This window comes from Rousettus aegyptiacus, unplaced genomic scaffold (assembly GCF_014176215.1).
Source record: "Rousettus aegyptiacus isolate mRouAeg1 unplaced genomic scaffold, mRouAeg1.p scaffold_m13_p_1, whole genome shotgun sequence".
In the NCBI taxonomy this organism is placed as follows: Eukaryota; Metazoa; Chordata; class Mammalia; order Chiroptera; family Pteropodidae; genus Rousettus; species Rousettus aegyptiacus.
The window spans coordinates 28,845,777-28,871,377 of NW_023416284.1; the positions used below are offsets into that span (position 1 = coordinate 28,845,777).

The 25,601-nt window shown below is 45.7% G+C and overlaps 1 protein-coding gene across 10 annotated transcripts in view; it reads right to left on the reverse strand.

Moving 5' to 3' along the window:
* ERI3 (ERI1 exoribonuclease family member 3) overlaps positions 1-25,601 on the reverse strand; it is a 121,433-nt gene that overhangs the window by 78,521 nt on the left and 17,311 nt on the right. For all 10 annotated transcript variants that reach the window (XM_036232978.1, XM_016123493.2, XM_016123491.2 and 7 more), the window contains 3 exons: positions 12,278-12,394; positions 6,113-6,172; positions 1,596-1,687 (listed from right to left, as the gene is read on the reverse strand). In XM_036232978.1, coding sequence (XP_036088871.1) covers positions 1,596-1,687; positions 6,113-6,172; positions 12,278-12,394 — 269 coding nt within the window. The remainder of the gene's footprint in view (positions 1-1,595; positions 1,688-6,112; positions 6,173-12,277; positions 12,395-25,601) is intronic.

A 25,601-nucleotide genomic window follows, 5' to 3' on the forward strand; every position in this document is an offset into this window, starting at 1 on the left:
TACATGCCAGTCACAGTTAACACAGGAGATTCCAAAATATGGGTGTCTGGGACATGAACGCACCAAACAGAGAAAACCACTGGGAAAATGAGTCCTGGGAGGCTGCCTGGAAAAACTGCACCTCCTGACTGGGCCACATGAGCCCCAGAACTCTGAGTATCAGCCTGCATCCTGCCCCAACTCAAACAGCTTCTACGCTGCAGAGCTCCACATAGGCCCCTTCTCTGTTTCGAGTGCTCAGAGCTGCCCAGGACACCATGAACAAGGACAACAGTCTTCTTCCTCCTCACCTTCTTCCTGGAACCCTCCTGATTCACATCTGCCCGGCCTGTATGCTTTCCCTGACAAATGAGTGTCATCTGGGAGCAGAGAGATCCTCTGGAGCTATGTGTGCAAATCCAGAGGTGTGCAACCAGTATGTGTACATGACCCAGGGAGTGGGGAGATGAGATGTGGGTATTTATGTGAGCTGGGCTTATTCTTCCTGTCTCACCTAGAGTTGGTATCCAATTGCAGACTTGAGACCAAGCTAGATGCATAATTTCACCTCCATGCCCAGCATCCGAAAGGCATAAAAAGGACCCTTAGTGAGAAGATAATGACTGATTGGGTAGGAAATGTCACTCCAGAACCACTACTCCCCACCCCCAACCAACATGCCACCCAATGTTCAAAAGCAAGCATGTGTGTGCGCGCGCGGGTGCGTGCGCATGCGCGCGCACACACACACACACACACACACACACACACACACACAATGCTTACTGCCGTCTTCAGTCACAAAGAACACAGAGGTATCGATTCCATCAATCCTCAGCAAACAGTGCCCCCACCACCTCCACCCCCTAGGGGCTGTCTGAAGCCAGGTATCCATGAGGATAGACAAGATGCAGAAGTGTCAACCCAGCAACGGAACCAGTTATGTCTTCCATAACCGGGGCAGGATCAGGAGACAAAGAAGAAAAAGCAATGAGGACAAAGAAGGAAAGAAGAGGCTGGCGACTTGGGAAGCTTCTTAGAAGCAGCCCTCTTTCATCTTACCACTAGGCTCTCAGTTGGATCATCAGGGCCTTTTATCCCAGGCAAGAAGATAGCACAGTATAATGGTTAAGAGAAAGAACCCTGGAGCCAAGTTGCCTGGATTTGAATCCTGGCTCTGTGTGTTCTTGGGCAAGTTACTTAACCTCTCTGTGCCCTAATTTACTCATCTGTAAAACAGACATAATAAGAGTACCTACGGTTATAAAATAAGTTGCTATTTCTAAAGCCTTTAGCATAATAAACACTATATATTTGGTTAAAAAATAAAGACCCTCTTTTAACTCCTTCCTTCCAGGGCAATGACATGTAGCCCTGAAACTGAAGGGCTGTCCTGAGCAGTGAGTCCTGGAAAAGGCAGGAATGCCCCAACAACAAGAAGTCTCAACAGGGTCCTTAACCTGTCCACTCCCTGCTCCAGAGCCAGAAGGCAGGGTTCCCAACCCTCTTTTCAGCCCCAAAGATACAGGGACTCTCTGACCCAGCCGCCCTGTAGGCTTGGACTTTCAAACATGTTTTCCAAGCCCTGCCAGAAAAGTAGCCCTTATCATACTCACATGACTTTTAAGTCCCAATCTCCACAGGTGACAAAAATTGACTTGACGTTTGGATCTAAGAGGCCTTCCTTCGCCATCCACTCATCGACCCTCTGAAAAGTACACAACAAGAACAGATGAGATTTTCCTTTTTTTTCCCTGAGTCTGTGAAGAGCCACAACAGTGAAACGCAGATAAGCTGCTTGTAATCAGAGCAGGAGAAAATTGTAATCTTATCCAGCCACAGCTCCACTCTGGGCTCTCAGCCTTGGCTCAGAACTATGAAGGCACTTGCAGGAAGATTCTACAAGCTCGTGTTGGGGGAAAGGAGCCCCTTCACACCCCATTACCTGGCAGCCTGCCCCAGACAGGATAAGGACAGTCCAAATACCTTTGGTCTTCAAACAAAGGCAGAGCCTAGCACAGACACAGGCTGTACTGACCCATGAGAACTGGCTGAAAGGAGGTCCCTAGCAGGAATTCCAATCTACAGGTTCATTCACTCGCTTATTCATTTCACCCTCCCACCAAATGTTTAATAACGAAACTTATGAATTTAGTTATTCCTCAAATGAAAGTGAAGTTAATTCCCACTATGAGTCTAGCAGAAGAACCCCTTTGCTGGGTGGGAGCCCCATTCAAGACTTGGGATAGCACTGCCTGCTCTAGGCACTACAAGCTCATAATTGGCCCCTGATTTATATCCTTCCTCTCCTGGTTGAAGATTAAAATTTGGCAGATTTTTTTGAAGGCTGAGCTTGATTCCTAGACAGGGAAAGAAACTGCTCCTAAACATACTCTAAGTCTATCTTTCCCTTCATCCCTTTGATGGGTTTTATTATTTGTACTCACACTGGAAATATAAATACTAAAATCAGTATATGAGAGAATTACCATGAAGAATTCATACAGCATCGCTATTTTTCAAATGATCCAGGCATGGGGCAGGAGTGCATCAGATCACACCACTCACTCAAGAGGATTATTTTTAAAGGCTATATCGCATAGTAGTTAGAAACGCAGGATTGAAAGTCAGACACATCTGGGTTCTAACCTTGGCTCTTCCATACCCTGGCTGTGTCACTGATGGGAAGTCATTTAAAAGTCATTTAACCCCTTTGAACTTCAGTTTACTTCATCTATAAAATGAGGTAGGATGACTAACCTTACATGGTTGTTTTAAGAATTAAATATAATAATGTATTTAAGTGCCTACCACACAGTAGGCTGAGAAGGGGAGAGAGGCAGATCATCATAATACAGTATAATAGATGCAAGCAACGGAGAAGTGACCAGACTGCTATGGGACCAAGTGGAGGAAGTGGCTAGCTCTACCATTTACAGGGAAAGGAGTTGTAAAGGTTTCATAAAGATAACTGAATTAGGGGCTTGACAGTTGGGTCTGTTTGACAGTAGAGTCTATACTTGACAGGGTGGAACACAGGAAAGGACACTACAGGCAGAGGCATAGGCCCAATCACTTTTTGTATTTGAGAAGCAGTTATCTACTTAATGCCTGCCTTACCCACCGACTATGAGCACAATGAAGGCAGGGGCTCTAATTTAATCTGTCTTCTTCACAGTCATAATCGCTAATGCAGCACAGTGTCTTCTCAATAGATATTTGCAGACTGATTAAAATATGAGAAAAGAGTAACGTTGACCAAAGTCCACAGTGTATAGAGGGGTGGGGGCATGATTTGAGGCTGGGGTACTTGGTTAGGCCAGACTGTGAAGGGCCTTGTATGCCCAGTGGATAATGGAGAGTCCATGGACATCTTGAAGTAAGACTACTTCTGGCAGGTGTAAGCCAGCTCCCTGAACATCCCAGATATCCTAGAAACCTAGCCTATGTTGAAGTGGTCCTTGAGTGGGGCCAAGTTTCTAATCTAGTTCCATGGCTGTGGCAGTCCAGCCTCCTGGAACATCAGAGCTGTTCCCCAATGCAGGCCCTCTTCACAGCCATTGTACCAGAGAATCCTCCTCAGTATGAGGGTCTCCCCGGTAGCTAAATTCTGGACCCTCCACTGCTAAAAGTTTGTCTCGCCAGCTTCTTTGGCCTAATCACTTGCTTAGAGAGACAGACAGACGGACAGACACACACACACACACACACACACACACACACACACACGCACGCACGCACGCATACTTTCCCCAGGGTCAGCTAAAGAAAATAAGGCAGATTTTACTTAAAACGAAGTTAAGGCAAACCTGGAGTTCTCTACGTCACCTAACACTTCGGCTCACCAGTCTTAAATCTCTAAGTAAGTGCCCCATGTATAAGGGCTCCCAGTGTCCCAGAACCTACATAGTGGTCCTTGAAGATAGCAGAATAGGACAGAACTGTCAGGAGGCAACACAAGACCAGGCCTTTACCACGAGAAGCACCTAATACTCACTGGTACTTCCTCAGAAGCTTAGGGCTTAGGCCATTCACTCATGCAGCAGATATCTGGTGAGCACCTACTATAAGCCTGTTCAGGAAGTGTTATCACATTTGAAATCAGGCCTGTCCTTTTCCTTCCCTCTCCATTTGAATGGATAAAGGGTTAGAGGAACCACCAAGACAACCCAAATCAACTGGACCAGCCCATTCTCAGATACTGAAGGTCTAGAGGAGCCCGGCCTCAGCCTACTTAGAACAAATGAGTCAGATGTATAGATGGGTGGATGGAGGGGTAGATTATGGATGGGTGGATGGATGGATACATGGGTTTTCAGGAGCCTATAAAGTCTATCCAGTGACCTTGCTTTGGGGTGAGAGAATGACCATCATTCACTCCTGTACCCTCTTTCTCCTGCTGGCTCTAATGGTTCCAGGCTGGACAAGGGTGTTAGGAGGGGATGTCCAGGCCTAATGAGCTAAGTTAAAGAGGGAAAAAAGAAAAAGACCAAAAAAAAAAAAACAAAACAAAGAAAGAAAGAAAGAACAAACAAGTCAGGCAAACATCTACCTGGTCACCTGCTCAGGACCTTGGTTAGGACAAAAAGTTAGCTCTTTAGCTCTATAACCAACTCAGGGCTAATGGGACGAAGCAGAGCCTGGTCTGATCTTTTTGTCTTGCTAGAGACTCCCTTATTCAGGCTGATGCCAGAAATTTCCCCTCTTCCCCACAAAGTATGCTGCAGTAGCAGAAAGAGCTTCCTGGGTGAGACTCAGAATCCTCTGAGCACCCCTCTCTAAGGTCACTGGGAGGATGCCTCCTGAAACCCACATCTCCCCCTCAACTGGCACCACTGGGAAAAAACACCTCAAAACCCCAATAGCCCTGGTTTGGTGCTAGCCCAGAACAAGAATCTTCCTCCTAAGACGTCCCAAGACATCCCAGGGACAAGCTGCCTATGGCCTCTCTCAGGAGCCGGGCCCTAGCTGAGGATGCTGGTTGGGATATAGGTAAGGACGGGTCCCCTCTTTCTCCTTGAGTCTGGTCTTATAGGGATCAATCCATGCTGAGGAGTGAATCTTCTATCAAGAAAAACAGGGTCAATGGGGTTAGGAGACTTCAGAGCTTATCTTCCCCGAATCTACTGCAGGTTTCTTGACCATGACCCTGCCCAGAGCCTGACTGGTTACAGAGCCTGGGCTTGCACACTCTCAGAGGCAGGGGGAATGCTCTGCCATCGGGTGCCACTGGGTGCGCCTAAACCTGTCTCTGTAACCCTGGCTCTATCCTGAGGAGCCCCAAGAAATTCAGTCTGCATTTTTCTCCTCAGTGGGATAGCTTTCTCTCTTGTCCCCTCCCCCCAGAGAGAAGCGAGTGGGAGGGGAACCTTCTCTCTCTTGAAAACCCCCAGGCAGAGGGGGGCTAGGAGACAGGCTAAGCCCCGCACTGCCCTTCTTCATTCCCTCAGGCTGGAGCACAAGACACAGCGTTGTAACCTTTTCCAGTTCCCCGAGGAGAACATCCTAGAAGTGTGGTCTCTGCCAAGGGTTCTAAAGCCTTTAATTTGATTTCCCTCACATAGGCAATTGTTGTAATTATTCTGATTAGGAATCATTACCCAGTGTAGCCTCTGCACCCCTGACAGGCACAATGCATCCTGCGGCAAGCTGCAGTGGGGCAAGCGGGCCCAGCCGCACCTCCTGCAGGAGCTGACAGCAAACAAAAGCCACCGATGGGGAGTTCTGGGTGAGTTAATGAAGTGCTCACATGCCACAAGAAGCCAACACTGAAGCTAAACAAAAACACCTCCAGTCCCCGGGGCCAGTCCCACATTGCCACAGCTCAGCTCCCTTACTCCCCAACCTGCCCAGCGCAAGCTGCCCTGAGCTGGCCAGCACAGGAAGGGGAGGGGGCCCTCCACCAGCCTCCTGGCAGCACTCGGACATCTTGTCAGTAACCCTGACGGGAACAGCTGGAGATGACAGATCAATGGTTCAATACTCTCAACAGCATGTCACTGATGTGACAGCAAATGTTATTCTAATCAAGCCATAATCATAGTCAAATTACACGCTACAATCTCAGGAGGGGAGGGAGAGAAAGGAAGCAGGAAAGGGTCACAGGTCAGGAATTAAAGGTCATTTAACCTACCTCAAGTACTTGCTGCAGGCTTGGCTGACCATCCACCATGGCTTGAATAATCCCAGTAAGCTGAAAGGAAAAAGAAAGAGCCAATGGGTGGAAAACTCAAAGCTGGACTGGATCCTTTCCTTTCTCTTTTTCTCCTTCTACAGTAAAGGATTCTGACCTGTACTGTGTTAGGCTGAGAACCTGACAGAAGCCTTGGGAATAAAGTCCCAGGAGATACCGTTAACTTCCCGACAATATCCTATCCTAAGATGGGGATACATAAGCTACATCTCATACCTGTTTCAGCTTTCATTTGCCAAAAAAGAAAAAGATAAAAGATTTTATGTGTCTATTCAATAGGCTCAATAATTCCCCGCAAATTACAATCTAAAGTAAATTCACCTCCAAGCTTCACAGAAGCTCCTGTTGAACTTGGGGAATAATCACATAGGACGGGCACACTTGATCTCAAATCCACTCCTTTCTCTGGGCCTCGAGGTCCAGTATTTCCCCCTCTAACATCAGTGAAAGGCCAGGGGACTCCACCTTTCACCCTGCATACTTGGACCCTCAACACCAGCTAGCCAAGCAGGAAACAGGTACCTTTAACCAATGAGGAAACTCAGGCAAAAATGCCTAAAGTATAAACCTGGTCTACAGAATTTCTGATTCCAGACCTATGCTCCACCCAGGTCAGGCCTAGGTTGAAATGAGCTTGTTGCTTTGATCTGAAGTGAAAATATCCCTCAAGCACAGACCAGGATAGACAGCCTCCAGGATCTGAGGCAGGAGATCCACATCCACAGACCTGGCCCAGCTGGAAATCACCATGCCCACCGTGCCCCTGGCTACTTCCTGAGAGGGTAGCATTGAAAGCTTACTTGGAAACTTCTATTTTTTTTTAAGTGTTGGGGGGGGGGGTGGATTAAACTCCAATTAAACTATAATTACATCTAATGAATACCAAATACCCAACTCACAGAAACCACAGGCTCTAAGAGGGAAGGTTATTTTCTCATAGTGACTTACATGGAATGGTAATACACACCTTTTAGGGAAGAAATTTTCATTTTAAGAACGCTGAGTTCCTCTAGGTGGGTTTCTGTAGTTCATCAAGTCATTATTAGGTGGTATTTTAAGGAAGTGTAAGGACACAGCCACTCTATTTTATATTCCAGAAACTGTTTTTATATTAATCTGTATTTTAATTGGGTAACAGCTGCTGCCTACAGACTTCCCATGGTCTAAAAGGAAAATAAATTAGAAAGATTAACTACACTGTTGTTTCGCAAGGCTTTAACCCACAGCATGCCCACCCGGCTGGCACCTCCGCACCCTTTCCTTGCTTGGGAGACCAAAGAACTGCCCAGCAGAGGGAGGGCCTGAGCCAAAGAGAGGAAAAGACAGTTCACTGAGGGCTGGGGGTGGGGAGTGGGGAAGGGGATGAGCCCTGGGTCAGCAGCTTTAATCTTGAAGTGCTAAGACTCCTTTTATTTAGTCAACAGTCAATTCACAGGGAGCCTATAATGTGCTGAGTCCCATTCCAGGAACTAGGGATCCAGCAGTGAAGAAAAACATGAAAACCCTCATGGAATCTGTGTTCTTGGCAGCCGTCTCCTGTGCCCAGCCCAGCTAGCACCCAGAGCCTGTACACCTTCCAGAGCCACACACTGAGCAGGCAGTTGCCCTGTGTTTTGTCGTGGGCATGCAAGGGCCGGAGTCCAGAGTAGACTTGTTGGCAACTCATTAGGTCCTATGTTCGGATGAATGACTATCACCCATGTACCTTCCACTGCCCTTCTGGCCCAGCTTCTCGCCTGCTTATTTCTTCCAGAGCTGAGCCACATTACCAAGCTTGGAGCTGGGGCTTAGGGTCAGAACTACCCTGGAAAAGATGGCCCACAGCCACTTGTACTTCTTGTATGCCAGTATCACATCTGGTCTGAGTTCCTGGGGCAAGGGTAAGACTACTCCTCTTGGCTCCCACCAAGGGTCAACTCAGATGAGCTGAACACGAAAGGGCTTCCAGACACACAGGAAACCAATGGCACCCTTGCCAAGCAGCCTCTCTCCTCGGAGATGGAACTTAGGTCAGCATCTGTGTATCCCAGAAGTACCTGCTCTGAGGAAAATCACTGATATGGAAGAGAAAATCACTATACCAAAAGGAAAATCAGGGGTGCTGCTTTGTAGGAGTTCTCACTATAGACTCTCCCACCCTGGGTGTGGGGGATGGGGCTCTGGGATCCTGGGGCTTTCTGAAACTCCTTCCCAATGGTCGGAAATCCTAGAATCATCAGCTTGGGAGAAGACAAGTGAGCTGAGTTCCCTCCCTCTCTCCTCATGCTTCCCATACCACTTGTGGTCCAGCAAGACATGACTAACAGCTGGATTCCTAAAGGACTTGAACTCAACCCCTAAAGACACAGGGGCTTGAGCTATTGGTTCAACTAGAGGCAGCCTTCCAGGGGTAGGCCTCATGCTGTTGCATTAATCCCTCCATGGATGGACTACCTCTTATTGGCTCTGCCAAGGCACTGGGTGAAAAGGGGGTAAAATTAAGAAGGTTTGTCCCTATACTTGATAACCTGCAATACACCTGTAAGAATTATACCAGAAGCTGTGAGGAAGAGAGACAATTTAATAAAATAAATACGAGGAAGTTCTACCTTAAGCACAACTTAAATCTTTCATGCTGTGGTTTAAGCTCATTCCCATTGGGTTAATATATATTTGTAAAAAGCTTTCACATCCTCACAATGAAAGGTACTAGAGCAAAGCCAAGTATTATTAAGCTGAGAACCAGGGCTCACAGGCTAAACAGAGCTCAGAGACCTTAACCACTTAAAGCAGGAGAGGTGAGAGGAAGAATTAATGTATGCTCTGTGGCTCCTTTCACTGAGGGATTACAGATTAACTCCCGCTTCTCCAGACTCGGAAACCACAAGGCGAAGGGCTTTTGACCCTGGCTGATAACATGGCTGGTTACTGAGATCCCCTACCCACACAAGGGCTTTGTCCAGGGACAAGCGGGCTTCATCATAAACACTAGCAACTCCAGGAAGCAGCCCGGGATACTCGGTGCCAATAGCATGTCAGCATCCAGCGCTTTCTCCTTTCACAGTTTATCTCCAACACAATCGTATTCTGACACCAAGACAGTTTGTTGATTACATAAGCACTTGTCTCTGGTGTGCAATCTGATAATCAGACCCACTCTTTCTCCTTAGACAAAGAGACCAATAAATCTCACCCTTTATAAGTACAGGTGCAAGACAAAGCCCTTTACTGGCATACAAAATGGGTATTTTTTTCTGGTCTCCCCCCGCCCCACCCCAACAACAACAACAAAAAAAGACTGCACATGGTCAGGGACTGTGGGTAGTGTAGCTGCTGAAGACAGAGATCCAATGAGCTGGAGCAGGTTCTATAGGCGGTAGGGAAAGGGCTTGGGAAGGAATGAAACACATCCCAGCCTATCTGTCAGAACCATGGTTTCAGACAGACTGGACTCCACTAGAACTAAGGACCTTAAGGGGGCCAATAACATGTTCATTACACAGAGCAGTAGGAGTGTCTATACGTGGGCTACAGACTCACCCAAAGCAGAATCCCTCTTCCTGCTGCCAGCACTGAGCCTCTTCAACACCCCCACCATAAGCATGTGCTCGTGTGTGTACTCATGTGTGTGTGTACACAGACAAGCAGGCCAGAGTTCTCTGGAACTTCTTGAGCATGAGAGAAACTCCAACCAAAGGAGCTACTTAGGCAAAATTAGGAGCTTTGAGGTTGTTCCACATACTTACTAATGAAAAGTTCTTTCTAGTTGGAATAACCTCCACCCCTACCCCAAAGGCAGCTACTGCCAGGTTGAATGAGGTCTAAGGACAATGGCCCCCATTCTATGTCCATGCCTTTCTCTGCATAGCAGTTCCATCTGGTATGGAGACAGGGTAATAATTAGATTCGAGGTTTTCCCAAGACTTTATTTACTCAAAAGAGCAAGTCAACAGTACAATTACTCTAGGGGAAGCAAAGTGTAGCTGAAAAATTCCTTAATGATATTCATTCAGTTAAGGAACATGTATTAAGTGTATGCTTGGTACCAGGCTCTAATGATAGGACAGAGATGGAGCAGATCTAGTTTCTGCCCTCAAGGAACTCACATTCTAGTAGGGAGACAGATAATTACAGTATAATGTATATGATCAGTTTTATGTTGGGGTCAGTACAACTTAGCCTGGGGCTTAGGGAAGACTTCCTAGAGAAGATGACCCTGAACAGAGTCCTAGGGGACAGGCAGGGGCTAGGGGAGTAAAGGGGGAGCATCATCCAGGTAGAAGGACCATCACATGTAGAAGTGGATTCTGAGGGAAGTGAGGGGGAGAGAAGCAAGGAGATACGAGGCTGGAAGAAAAGGCAGGGACCAGATCAGGGTGAGTTTTAACCTCTAGAAGCCTGAGACAAAATGAAGACTCGGTGCCTACAGCACGGCTGCATCTTAACTTTCATAATAAGGATTCCCCAACACTATCATAGTCCCATAAGCTTTCCTCCCCCCCCCCCCACCCCCTCCCACTGCCCTGGGGAAAAAAGCAGCAGCAGCCCTGCTCTAAAAAAGATCCCTTTTCCCAGTACTACCAAGCATCATGCCTGCCCACGCTAGGCTCTCTAGCAGCATTATGCTCCATCCCTAAACAGGTAGCAACCTTGCCATAATTTGGGCCTGCCTGTCTATGCAAGACGACCTAGATGGAGCTGGATCCCCCAAGGGAAGGTTACACACAGAGAGGAAGAAGAGGACAGAGGACACTTCAGACTAGTGGAGGGCTCAGATAAATGGCTAGTTTAAGGAAAGTCTTCCCCCTTCTCTTCCCAGAAGGGAATTTTCATCATTATTAAAATGGTGATTTTTTTCAAAAGGGGCAAAAAGCACAGATTAAAACCCCCTGGTGGTACAGGTAATTCCCAGAGGAAAGGGGGGAAAACTAGTAGACCCCGAAGGGAGCCAGAACTTCAATATTATTAGTTGGAACACCAAAAGGCTTGCAAGACACCTTGGCAGATGAATGCCTGCAACAAAAGGCCCGCCTGGATCAGGTGGCAAACACTGGCACCACGCCCAGGAGCAACCCTTAGGATCCCATATCTGGGCTAAGTCAGCCTCAGAGCCTCCCACCAGTGACAGGCAGGCCCTACGCCAGCCTCCTCCACACCAAAGTGATTGTTTGGGATTACTCAAGAACTTCTTTTCTCCAGTTTCATTCATATGTAGAAAGTAGGTCTCTAAATGAAGGCCTAAAGTCTCTAATGTATCCCAGCCCCAAATTCTTAAAAGATTCCAGAAACACTCCTGTTCTCTCATCACCTCTGTCACCGTGTATTCCTGTCCATTCTTGTGTTTCATCACAGTCTGCGGGCACCACAGAGAGCATGACATGACTCATCACAGGGAAAGCAGCCATGAAAGGCCCTCATACAGTCTTGAGAGTCAGAACACTTAGGGGTGCCTCCTCTCTGCCAGTGGCTCCTTCGAGCCTCCAGCGAGTATCACCTTAGTTAGTCCCAGTTTTAGTCTGTAAAATAGGGCCAAAACTAACCTACTGACAAGGTGGCCAAGGACAGTACCAGCCTAGGATAAGGCTATTTCAGCTTGGCCAGGCTGTGCTCATGGCCCAGATAGACTACCCTTCTCTTTCCTAAGTGACAGGGTATGCTTCCCACAAACTCAACCAATGCTTCACACAGGGCCACCTTGCTCAAGAACAGAGAAACATCACCAGAAAGCGAAGAAAACCTAAAAATCTCTCCTTCCAAAAGGCTAAAATCTTCACCTCTTGCCAACAGGCCCTAAGGGAAATGGAACTGAAAAAAACCTGAGCCCCAGAAGCACCGTCCTGCTCCTAGGCTCCAAATGTCCAGTCACTAGGAAGCATAGGGATTAAAGGAAGGAAAAATGTTAGAGAAGTTAGTGGAACAAACTGTGCCACTGCTCTTCTTGGGTTTCCAATGACCAGAGTAGCCCAGGTAGAGTGGCAGACTTTGTAAAAAGCCAACTGCTGGGTCCAATGTGGATTTGCCTTCACCACTGATAAAACCTAAGCTTTCCCTAAGTGGCCTGTACAGACACCAATGATCCAAAAGCTCCTGTCTAGCACCCTTGCTGCCCACCTGCAGGGCCCTTACCTCTGTGCAGAAGGGAGTAAGCTGTGGATGGACTACGGGCTGGACATACATGTGAAAGGTAGACTCAATCTCCATGGTCCGGCCGTTTAGCTTCAGGATGGGGAATTCAATGATTTCCTGGAATGGAAGAAGCAGAAGAGGAAGAATAAGTCTTTTTTTAACCAACTATTTCAAATAACAACTCAGAGTCAAGAATGAGAATGTTTTAGACTCATTACCTCTTGCTAGGCCAAACCCAAGACTGAGTGAAATAGTGCCGGCTCAGTTACAATCCCAACCCTTCTACTGTGAACATTCTCACAGGTTCCAAGGATGGGACACTTGTCCTATCTCCATTGACTCTGGAAAGGGGAAGAAAGCAGTATAATCTGCCCTAGTTTCCCCAACTGGTTCTCCAGCAGAGGCCTGGCTCACTCAAGCTCCTAAAAGTAAGCTCTCCTTCCCCTAGCCCAGGTCCCTGCCCTGGAATGGGCCTGGATCTCCAGCCATATAGACAACCAACCATCAGACCAACACACAGACTTCAGACTTCTGTACATAAAGTTTAAACAGAGCTGATGAGTCTCCACATTAGTTTTATTAAAAAAAAAAAAAAAAGATAAATAATATCTAAAGCCAAAGGGAATACTAAAAAGAAGGAAAGCGAGTAAGAATAATCGGAGCTAGTGCCCTCCCACCTTTCTTTCAGGCATTAAGCCCTCCTCCCAGCCTGCTCCCTCCACCCAAATCGCTTAGCCAGCCCTTCCCAGTCCACTGGAACGTAATGGAAGAGAAGGAGGAGGAGTGACAATTTGTTTGGTGTCTCTAAGATTAATTTGTCTCCGTTATTTAATAGAGATGCACGGCACCAAGGTCCTGGTGTGCAAACAGGCTTGCAGAACACTGGCTATGCAGCACGCCTCAGACATCGCTCCTGGGAGGGGAGGAATGCACCGGAGGGGGGGAGAGGGCAGGGGAGAGCACACGCGCGCCAGAGAGAAGAGGGAAAGCGAGGAGAGAGAATAAAAAAAATTATTGCTTTTTAATATTCAAAAACAGTTTGCAAAATTTAATCAAAGCAGAGGAAAAGCTAACATTTTTACCACTTTGACATTTTTATTAGCGCTTTCATAAATTTTTAAAACATGAATGGAATTAGTTTACAACACAAAAAAACTGCCCTGAAAACATCTGGAAGAGACAAATAGGAAATAATAAAAAAAATAAATAAAAGCAAAATCCTCTGAGTAAAATTAGCATGTGGAAAAGGCCTCCACTGCAGAGAGAAGGGGGGCTCTGCCCACTCAACGGTCCCAGCAGTCAGCTCCAGTGGCATCCCTACCCTAGGTCCTCCATTCTGAAGAGGACCTTTCCAGTATCACTAAAATCAAGGCAAATTGGTTCTCTCCAGGGACAGCCTGGAGAAGCAACAGGGAAGCTGCTGACACCTGACTGCACGCAGAAAACGGAGAGTGGGAAAACAGAAAGAGAAATGGCTGATCTTGATAGTCCAGGGCAACCAGGTTTCCCCACACACATACACACACCCTCAGCATACCCACTACTATTAGGCTTCTTTTTAAAGCATCTATTTTTATTCCAAACATTACAGCAGGACCGAAGACCAAACCAAGGCAGTCAAAGTTCATGACAGAAATTCACTGGTTCTGGTTGCCGGTCACTTTAGGATGATCTCCAAAATGGGGGAGCTGACAGCAGACCCCTGAGATAGGAAGGGCAGAGAAGCTGCAAGGCTGAGGCAAAGCGGGGACAAGGAGGAGGCCCAGTCTGCTGCTTGGACTAGGTGATGCCTCTCCAACCAACGTGAAGAAGGTGGGTGCTTAATTCCCCAATTTTCTGGGCCTCTCTCTCGTTCCCCACAACACATTACAAAGCAGGCCAGGTGGAAGACAGTGTTGTGCTGAAAAACAAAACTGAGGCGCACACACACCCAAAATACACATTGATCCCCTGGAAAATCAGACATCCAAGATCTCTAAGAGCAAACTCTGAGGTGGGGTTTGTCTGAATCAGGCTCATCTCAGTCCTGAATTTCTGATGTATTATTCTTCCACTCCCACAAAGCAGAAGAAACACTTTGCCAACAGAAAGAGCTCCACAGCCTGGTGAGTTTGGCTGCCCTGGTGTCTAAGGAAACAAATACAGCCAGCTCCTCACTAACAATGTTAGCTGGGCCCACAATGAAATTTAACCTGTGACACAACTGTACTTTTCATTTAAACTTTCATTTGGAGAGAAGCAGTGTTTGGAGACCTGCAGTTTGTCCTGCTAATAAAGACAAGTGTTGGGACCTTTAAGGATGCCATTCATCTCTGGCTTTTATTAAATTCAATTTTCTTAAGCCCATGATACATTATGAAATTAGGAGTTGACATTCCTCTGGAAACAAAAATATCTATCAAACACAAATAGAAAAAAACCCAACCCTCTATTACCAAGAATTTATGGCTTAAAGTTGATCTCTTTCCACTTTTTTACAAGCACATGGTTGGTTTTAGATATCTCAAATGGTATTATAGATCTAGAATCTCATTAGTATTTATTATAAAATAGTAAGCGCTTCAGCTCCTACTCTGACCAGCACCAAGTCAGCATCCCCAGTGCATTCTCTGAAAACCTGGCCTGTGGGTTTCCCCACCGTAGCTCAATCTTCAGACTTTCCTGCTGCTGGCTCCCTCGCCCCTGAGAAAAGGGAGTCAACCTAAGAACTCACACTCATTATCATCCTCCTAGAGAGCAGGAACAAGCCTGCCTCAGCTCCATGCAAAAAGAAAGGCAGATGCCTGGGGGACAGGGACATAGCAGACTGGACCTATCATACACATTCCCTACAATGTTGCTAGCTCATCAGCCATGCCTTCTTCGCAAGACCAAAAAGAGGGACTATCAAGGGCCAATCTCAGAACATGACATTGCAGGGCCCCTTCGACAGTACTATCAGCAGCTTCTGTTAACAATGACCTTGCACACTGGTGTATTCATCTGGGCCATTGAGAATGCAGAATGCAAAAGAGGAGCTTCTGACAGAAGACCTTCTGGGGAGTCTGAGTAGAAAGGAATTCATTTAGGTACTTGTTACCTTTTCATATTGCCCAGCCAAGCCTAGAACCTCAAAACACTGGCCCCAAAAGCCCATTTGGGGGAGAGGAGCCCAATCTGTACCACGTTGGCACAACTCTACAACCAGTGCACCTGAGGCAGGCCAAACACTTAAACAGTTTTCAGCTGATAATGAGAAGTAACTCAGGTAATCCCAAAGTTTAGGTTGATCGCATTAATTTTAAGAGCCAGCCTCCAGGGGCAGTTGCTCAGATAATGAAACTTGTGTCTGCCCCTTCTCCTTTGCCCTCCCTCATCATCCCTCTAGGAAGAAGTGGGGTTTTTTTAGTAGTAGTTGAGTATCTGCTTGTATAAAGGTATTACCAGGAAGAAAAGAACCAGTATGTATTTACCGACCCTCTTTTTTTCTAATAATTGGTTCACAATCCCTTGCATTTATATGTCATTTGCATTCAATTAAACTGCCTGAGAATCTACTGTGTGCAGGACACCGCACAGGTGTTGGAGTAGGATTTAGAGATAAGATACAGTCTACTTTGGAGAAGACCACAGACTAGTGAGCAGATAAGATTCATGAACACATAATAAACAATGTGCTATGATAAATATCTTAGTGAAGGGACATATAAAGTGTAAGGCTTTTCAATTTGAAAGTGTGCTGTCAAAAACATTTTCTTATCTTACCCTTATTAATCCTGGAAGATAGGTCATATTATCATCACCACCATCATCATCAGGTCACAAACCAATACTATTAAGCAGCTACTATTTACCAGGTAGGGGCCGGGCGTGGACACAGACAAATAAGATGTGTCTCCTCTCCCTAAGGTGCCTGAAGTCTGGGCAAGGGGTAAAAAGGGGCTGACCCCAAAAACCTCAGAGACAGGCAGTAAATTGAGTCATTTCATTCCTTCCATCTATTGTTTACTATGTGGCAGACAATCTGCTAAATATTTAAGAGAAATGAGCTCAATGAACTCTCCTAACAACTCATGAGGTGGGAATCACTATTATCCCTATTTTAGGAATAAATCAAAGCCCCCCAAAAGGTGTCACTTGCCCAAGGTTATACTGCTAGTAAGGGACAGAGCTGGGACTCCAAATAGGGAAAATGAGATTTAAAAAGAATAAGACTAGCAGCTTTCAAAATCTAAAGGGTCAAGAAGTATCTGATTATTTTAGTCTGAAAGGTTGTCTTTAGAGGGCTCAGTCTACTATCTACTAGGAAGAGAGGTTGCTCTCAAGTTACCAGAGCAATAAAGGTGGACTATCCATCCAGGCAGGAAGTCCTAGAGGACTGCTACTGAAAAGCCTCCATTATGGCTGCAGTGACACCGAAGGCGCTATGCTCAGAGCTCAGGGAGGTCAGGAACCATGAGTCTTCGGTTTGCATTTCTAGCACCCAGCTCCATTCTAGCACACAGACTTCACTCTCTCAACTTTGGTGAGTAAACACATGAAGGGGCCAATAAATGGCAAGACAGAAGCCAAGCACGTGTCCCTAAAAGAAAACACTCTGCTTTCACAGAGCTCTCCAAAGGAAATGATCTACCTAAAGTGACGAAGGTAGATGGTAGAACCAGAATTCAAACCTAGACATGTAACACTCCAAGGCGCTTTCCACCAGATCCCCTGCCTCTCATCTCTAAGTGGTTTCTCATCCTCCCTCAACTGCTAAGGGCTAAAGTTGGGACAGTTGGTCACTCTACACTACCCACAAGCTGCCTGCATCGCTAGGCAGCCCAAGGGTGGGGCATCCTAAATCCAAACGCTGGTCTGCTGAAGATGGATGGGAACTGGCCACAACTTGACAGCTAAGGATAAAGCCTCAGAGGTTTTCCAAATTATCCTTTGGGTTTTTCAAACTATCCTTGGTTCCAAACTTATATCTGCTGTCTCGCTCAATAAAATGCCAGCTGCAAATCTTTTTTTTTTTTTTAAGGGGAGGCAAGACAGAGATAAAAAGGAAGCACCAAGTAAATATTCTTTTACCTTTTTAAGTGAGCAGAGGTTTAAGTTGGAGCAAAGGTTCTAAATGCAACTGCTTTCTCATTACTCAACTAGGAACCCTAGCGATTCTTTTGATAAACTGAGGACAAACTGAAACAGCATTGCAAATGAAATTTCACACTCACAATCAGTAGATTACCAGAAAAAAAAAAATGTGTAGGTTATTTACAGGGTATTCAAACTCCCTTCAACTAAAGTGTCTGCAGTGATAAAATTATATTTGAAGACAGAACAACAATAAAAAGATTTTAAGCAGGAGGGACTTATGTTGGACAGCTAGAGTTTCTTGACCATAGGACAGAGGGTGTAAGAGTGTAGCGTTCTTACAGAACTTTTTTCCAAATCACAGATTCTCTTTTGCCTGAGCTGATGGTTCTATGACCCTGTCTGAAATAAGGGAATGAGCAGATCACTTTTCATGGCTTGCCCCGCTCAAACTAGGAACTGGCATTCCCTCAATTTAGACAGTAACAACTAATCTATCCCTTCCCTTCACCCTCAGAAAATTCCAAAAAGTGTATGTTCCTGCACAGAAAGGTTTGATAAAATCCAAAACCAAGATCACACCACAAGGTAGAAAAAGCAAAAACATGGCAAAAACATGGGTTTTATCCAAATACTCGATTTTTGGATAAAAGTCTCATGCAAAGGTGGGCCCCTTCTCCCAGGGATCAAGGAGCCTCCTTGCCACAGGGAAGAGGGGAAGTTGAGAAGTGAGGACTACAATAGGCAAGGAATGGGGCATGGTTTGCTTAACAGTTTCTCCTTAGGAAAAAAAAAAAGATATTTTATGCACAAGGAGCTTATTTCTTAAACAAACACTCGTGGTTTTGATTTACACCACAGCCTGCTCCTAAATAATTTATGGCGGGTTAAATTTATTGCCAAGCCCTGGCTGGCTGCAAATTCGAATTGCCAAATAATTAGATTTTAGGGCAAAGCTTATAAATTACCCGTCGATTTGTCCGGACTTGTTTGTCAGTTGCTTTGTGCTTCGGGTCATCTTTGGCATTTGGCTGTTTGGGTTTTAATTGCTGATTTACACTTTGACAGATGAGAGCTGATGCTCGAAGTTTCAGGACAAGGAAGGGTAAAAATATCGGAGCTTTAAAAGGCTGATTTTTCACCTACATGTCCCTCTTCACCCATCTCCATAGACTCCAAAGCAATTAAAATGTAGGAAAGAGACTGAAAATGGACACTGCTATTCTTTATTGGGGGTGGGGGTTACAGAATGAATTATAATTTACTTTACTGAAACCTGAATTTAAAAAAAAATACCTACCAATAAATGAAGGAGACTATATCCTTATACATACCCTAGAAAGTACAACCTTACTCAGGGGTGTGCACACTTGTGTCTACCTCTATGTGCACATGACTCTGGATCAGCCTCAGTTCGAACAGTTTTAGATATTCAGTTGTAATAACTTCAGATATTAGTGACTTCTGTGAAGTTGACCCTTTAAGGCAGCAGACAACCAAATGATTTCTTTGTCACTACCTGTATACATATATTTGTCATGGAATTAATTTAAACAAATAGGTTGTATGCAAGAGAGGTCCCCTGAAGGTAGCACTAAGGGAGGGCATAGAAGTGGAAGGGTTGCCAAGTCCAACTTACCATTTCTCTGGGTAGTGCTCGGCTCTGTCCACTATGTTGACAAAGGACCTGCAGGCTCTCTCTATGCTCCCCAGAGAAGCAGGGCCTCCCTCCCAGCCACCTGCTATACCCCAACAGCTTACTATGAGGCCATGCATCAGAATAACACTAGGAGTAATTCTACTAAGAGCTGACACATATAGCTATTTCATGCCACGCACTTTTCTCAGCACTTACATTTATCCTCTCAACAGTCCTATAACATTGGTACTACACCCATTTTGCCATTAAGGCAACTGAGGCATGATGAGTACAAGTAACTGGTCCAAGGCAAGTCATACTGTTATTAGGTAGTGGAGACTAGGCTCAAATTCAGAAAGTCCAGCTCTGAACCACTATTCTATACTGCTTCTCACTTGAATGGACTCTACCCAGCTCTTCTCACTTTGGAGGTCCGGAGCCCACATTCTGAGACTTGGGCACATGCGGCCAAAGTCTGTTCAGTTAATCACCCAACAGGGTGGGAAAAAGTCGTACAACTTGCTTGGAATCACAAGATGAACAAGTTGCTCGGTTAGACAAAGACCATTTTGCCAATCAATGCAAATACTGCACTAAAGATCCGCCAGCTGGGGTGAAGGGGGCGGGGGGTGAGTAATAGATGAAGACAGGACCAGGCCCACTTAGGCAGAGAGAGGGTTCTTATCAGGCAAATTGCAAATAAGCCCAAAGAGGCTGGCTGGGCTTCATGAGGCTTTGCTCAGTAACCCCATCAACAGCCTTAGGGGCTGCTGGTCTTGTCACAGAAGACTGCATGCCCATGGGTGCTTCATAGATTCCCTGTTCTCCACCCACACCTCATGGCCAGAGCCAGGACAGGAAACTGTTATGCTGGCATGACAAAAGATTCTGAAAGTCACTGACTAGTAAGCAAGTAAATATGCAGATGGACATCCTGTCCACAATGTGCTCAACACTTTCCCACACATTGGCTCTTTTGATCCCACATCTTTGTGAGGCAGGGAGGAATTACCATTCTACTTTATACGTGAGAAAGCTAAGGCAGTCAGTGGTTCACACACATGCTCCTTCACAGGCAGCATCTCATCATCTGTGAACTTAGAAATGCGAGTGTCTGGCCTCCACCAGAGACTTTCTACATCAGAAACCCTAAGGGTGCAGCCAGCAATCTGTGTTTTAGCAAGCCCTCCAGGTGATTCTGATGCTTGCTAAGTTTGAGAACCATTAGTCTAGACTAGAGCAGTGTCTTTCAGACTTCAAATTACCCGAAGATCTTGTTAAATTACAGATTGTATTTAATGCTGGTGTAGGGCCTGATATTCTGCATTTCTAACTAGCTCCCAGGGGATGAGGATGCTACCAGTTCTCAGACCACAATCTCAATAGCAAAGGTGTAGTCTAGAACATCCATGTGACTAACTCCTTAACACAGAAATACTGACCAAGTGAGAATCAGAGCCCAAGTTCTCAGCTCTCTCAGAACACACCCTTACTTCCGTGGTCCCCAACCTTTTAAGCACCAGAGACTGGTGCTCCTATGAGAATCTAAAGCCTGATGATCTGAGCTAGGGAACAGCTGAAAATACAGATGAAGCTTCACTGGCTCACCTACCACTTACCTCCTGCTGTGCAGCCCATTTCCTAACATGCCACAAACTGGTACCGGTCTGTGGCCTGGGAGTTGAGGACCTCTGCCTTACTGGACTTTCAAGTACTTGGGGCAAGCCCTTTAGATGTGCTAACTCTTGGCTCTTGCCATCAGATATCTCATTTTCCTGGCTGCCAAAAGCCAGAAGAGAAAAATTGGCACGTCACATCCCAGAACTTTATAGAGCAGTTGGTACATCTCTGTTAGGGTGCTGGCAAGAAGTGTTCTTATCATGGCAATGCCTGCTCCCTTTAAGAATACGTCAATATCAGGGCTTCAGCTATCCACAGAGCACTCAAGTCACTATTCTCACCAGAAAACACCTTCCTTCTGTCCAAATAAACCAAAATGCACGTCTGGATACCTCAGCTACGAAGAACTCTTTTTACAGATATAAGCCAAGAGCTTATCTGGTCTATCTTACTGCCCCTAGTCCTGAGAAAGGCCTAACAGTGGTCACAAATCTGGAACAGAATCATGGTAATTCCTGCAATATCCTGAGGCACCAAACTGGGGACTTATCACCAACATCACCAACCACCACATTCTACACTAGTACCATGAACTTGCTTTAAGGCCTGCCCTTGGCATTGTTTCTCTAGTCATGTGAAAGTGAACCTTATCAAAATGGCAAGTTTTATCCCATTCATCATCAGTCCCTGACTCCTCCATCCCCGACTAACTACCAAGCCCTTTCACTTGATCAGTTGGTATTTTCATTCAAATGCTGTTAGTAGTGGGGGTGAGGGGAGGGGAGACCTGTGAACAATGCAGACATAGTCCCTGGACTCCATTTCCAACACAGCAATCTCAAGCCATGGCTCTCAGTTTGCATCATATTTTTGGAGAGCAAGGTTCCAAGCTTTCTAGCAAGTTATCCTATCTACCTGGCCCTCATTACCTACTTCCCATAGGTCAATGGCCAAAAGGTTCAACGAACAGATCCTAGAGGAGTAACCACCTACATCACCACTAAGGAGCCCGCCTATATCAGTTCTCCCTGATAGGGATGTTCAACTCAGAACATCCCATTTATAACCACCACAAGTTCCACACTACACTCCTTACCAAATATCTTCATACCACTGACTTCCAGGATCCCACTACTATCCACAGGAGTTATAAACTACTTAAAAACATGGTTCTCAAGCTCAATTCTTTCCCAGAACATCTAAAGGCTACAACACATAACATCTCTCCATTCCCACCATCACCGCCTTAGTCCAACCAACTAACATCTCTTTCAAATAATGCCTCCTAACCAATTTCTCTATGTTCATTTTTAACCCCTTGGAACACCTTCCCCTCTGTTCCCATGAACTCTGGCTTCCAACATTTATTTCTGTTTCTTCTTTCCCACAATACATTCGCACTTCTTATTCTGGCTCACCAACTTGGCCCCCAACATCACTGTGGAAATCTGCATGCTTCTTTCTTTTCAGCAACTTCAGCATCTCCAACTAAGAGTCTCTGTTAATATTTAGCCTTCAGAAAAGCCCTTGGCTGGAAAGGCCTTCTCAGGACTAAACACTGACCACAGCACTGAACACAAGTTGAGCACTCACATAACAGGTTTGCTTTGCTGTCCACAGACCAAGATCCCAACTATGTACAGGGACAGGACCAAAACAGCAGCCCATTCCATACCTCTACATCAGATTGAAAGCTTCTCTGTTATTGTCTGTCTCTCCTTTCAGAGTCTACTCATCTCCTTTCTGATTGTCCAGCACCTAACAGGGCTTTCTTTGCTTGTGCCAGAACTCAGTACACACAAACCATTCTCTGCCTATCACAGCATGTTTGCCCTTCTGCTGCAGACCTGCTAGCCTGGGGGGGGGGGGGGGGGCTCGTGTCAATCTAGGAATACTCTTATTTCAGGCTTTTAGGCTATGACTCAATTTTCACAACTAGAGCTCAAAACTCATCACATAAATGTATGACTGTGGGGGCTTTTTAAGTATTGTGAACACCCAGGACAAGAGAACAAAAATAATCATCCCAATGGCATCTTAATCAAAATGATGCAAGATCCTTTTTCCCCAACAAGTCACAGAGATGGAGAAAGCATCTTTTAACATCACTTTCCTCATGTCAAACAACTGAAATCAGTCTACAAAGTAAGAAATGTAATCAATATTGGGGAGAAAAAAGAAAGTAAGACAGGATGAGGGCAGGGAAAAATAAAGCCTGTGGACTTACCCTAACAGCTCCTTTGGATTTCACTTCCCCACAACCCCTTCCAACTTATTATCTTTCTCTCTATGGCTGTGTACCTGTTGCTGCTGCTGGGAAGAAGAGCTCAATCCCCACCCATATGCCTTCCAGTCATCTTGGCTATAGTAAATCTTCTCTTGTTACCCAGGCCTCCTACTTCTTCATTAATCCTTCCTTCCTTACAGTTTATCTGTTTGCAGGGTATAAACCTCCCTGGTCCATGGAAGGTGGGTCTTCCTAAGGGATGCCTAGCAGATCCAGATCCAAATTGCCAGTACTTTGGAGGGTGAGGGTAGGGTGTCATGTTATTCTCCAGCCCTTGCCTCTCTTCAGAGACCTAGCAGCCCAATCCAGTGTTACCTTCAGTGGCAGCTGAGGTATCAGATCAGCCCTCCAAGACAATGCATCAGGGCCTCAGATGACATATTTCTACATTGACCCTCAACCTTTTTGCCTGTACTGTTAATAGCTAAAATTCTCTTAAATCTTCTAGTCTTCATACTCTCATTCACAGCATTCCAATAAGACTTTCTAGCTAAAATGTGAGAATACTATATAACTGATACAGAAAAACCTACTAACCAAATGGTGAAATATTTACGAGGTTCAAAGTCTTCATCCTTCCTCTTCCTCACTTTCAATATTCCCACAAACAAGCCTGCACTCTAGGTCGGTTTTTTCAGACTTAGGTCCTCCTGGCTAACTGTGTGAGCACCTTCCTTCATCTCTGCTATGATAGTTCTGAGAAGCCTTAGGCCTACTTGGCCTTCTCTGGTCTCTCCATTCTTTTGCTGACTTGGTTGGTTTTGTCATGTCTGACAAAAACCTAAAAAGGCAGCTCAGTGTCACCATTAAAGTCCCTGATTTCATTCACCATTTATCAATGGCCCTATTCTTTAGAGCTCTTCCCCACCACCAACCTTAGCTCCCCGTCTAACAAAATCTGCATTCCTGTCTCAGCCCTGGGGAGGCCACCAGGCTAGGGGGGCAGGGCGGGATGTTTCCTGATTTGTACTAAATTATTTGGGGATTTTGTTACCAGTGACCCACACTGCTCCCCACAGAAAGTTCCTTGCTTCACTCTCCCACCCCACCCCCCACCTCCCAGCAACTCCATAGCCTAAGTATACGCTATGGCATCTTAAAGGTATAAACCCTGGGGAAGGTAGAGAAGCAGTCTGAACAGAGCAAATAAACCCCCTTCGATGTGGTAACAGCACCATACATCATTGCTCCCCTCCCTGAGATGTGTATTTTGCTTCTATATTGCTACGTCTGCTCTAAAGGAAGGAGGGCCCTTTGACTTTTATGTGAAGTTATAACAGGACCAAGACCTGGACACAGCAAATGCCTGTTCCCATTCATAGAGCAGTAGTGAAGAGCTGCGGTTAGAGTCAGGGGGAGGCCCATCCCTACGAGAGACCACCAGGAAACAGAAGCCAGGAACTTTGGGAGGGGGAGGGGGAGGCACCACATTTATGGAGGCAGCAACAAAAAGGACAAAAGGACCCAGTGGGCTGCCGCCATTCCCACCACCATCACTGGCCACCAATAGAGAAATTCATTTATAATGAACCTGGAAGAAGAGACATGTTAAAGCAAAGATATAACTAAAAAGAAAGGCAGTAATTGGTCTGATGGGCAGGGGAAAAATTATTCCAGGAGTCGGGAGCCTGTGCAAGAACACTTACGGCTCACACAGTCGTCATAACTCAGTCCCCTCAAGCATTTTGTGTTCTGCTTATGGTGTGAACTTTAATGTCTTAACATATAACACCATCCGCACTAACACAAAATACTACACACGCCAGATGAGGCTGAGTTATAGTTGCTATGGGAAGCATAACTTTGAATTTCCTGATTTTGGTGCATTTAATCTCAACCATAATGTTACATTAACGTCGGTTTTGCATTTCATTTCCCAGTTTAGAAGAACAGCATCAGCGCCTTCGCCTGTCTGTAGAGAAAAAAGTGCAGGCTGACTGGGGCCACAGGCAGATAAACCATAACCCAACAACTGGGCTCTCCTGCTAAAAAGCCTGGCCCAACACCTCCCACTTGGAGGAGCTACAACCAGGATAAGTGAATGGGGAGGGAAGGGTGGGCTTTTTTTCTAGAAAACTGCCTTTCCATCAATTTGGAGTGTGCAGAGAGAAGGAGAGGAGTGAGGCTGAACATAGAGCAAAAACAATGTGTGTGTACTAGGTGGGGGGTAGAGAGTAGGGGGATCTTGCCTTTCAGCCTTGAATGGAGGAGGGAATCAATATAGTTTCATTTGTAGGGATATTAACCAATTTCCTATGAAGTTTTGCAAAATGTCTCCCTCATAGGAGACTAATAATGTGCTAGATCTAAGGCATACTGAAATTCTCTAAATGCCTCTCTTCTATATTATTCCTTCTCATGTCACCATCAACCCTCCCCCACTCTACCCTCCCAAAATAACCCAGCATCTGGACAATTTTCTATAAAAAGAAAACTCCTTTACTCATGGTTCTAACTCAAAATGCAGATGGAGCCTCTTTAAAGTTTCCTTCAAAAAAAAAAAAAAAAAAAAGTCTCTGTGGACAAAGACCAAACACTAGAAAAACCCCAACCCCAAAGGTCACCTCTCTCTAAAGTTATAGGCACTTGAATATGGACAGAAGGACAACAGTCAGCAGGGTGCTACTGAGCAGTGAGAAAAAGACTATACCCAGGAGCCCAAGGGAGGGCCAGAAGGAACTCACGAGAGGGAGGGTAGGTGGCAACCAGGACAGCCCCTCCCT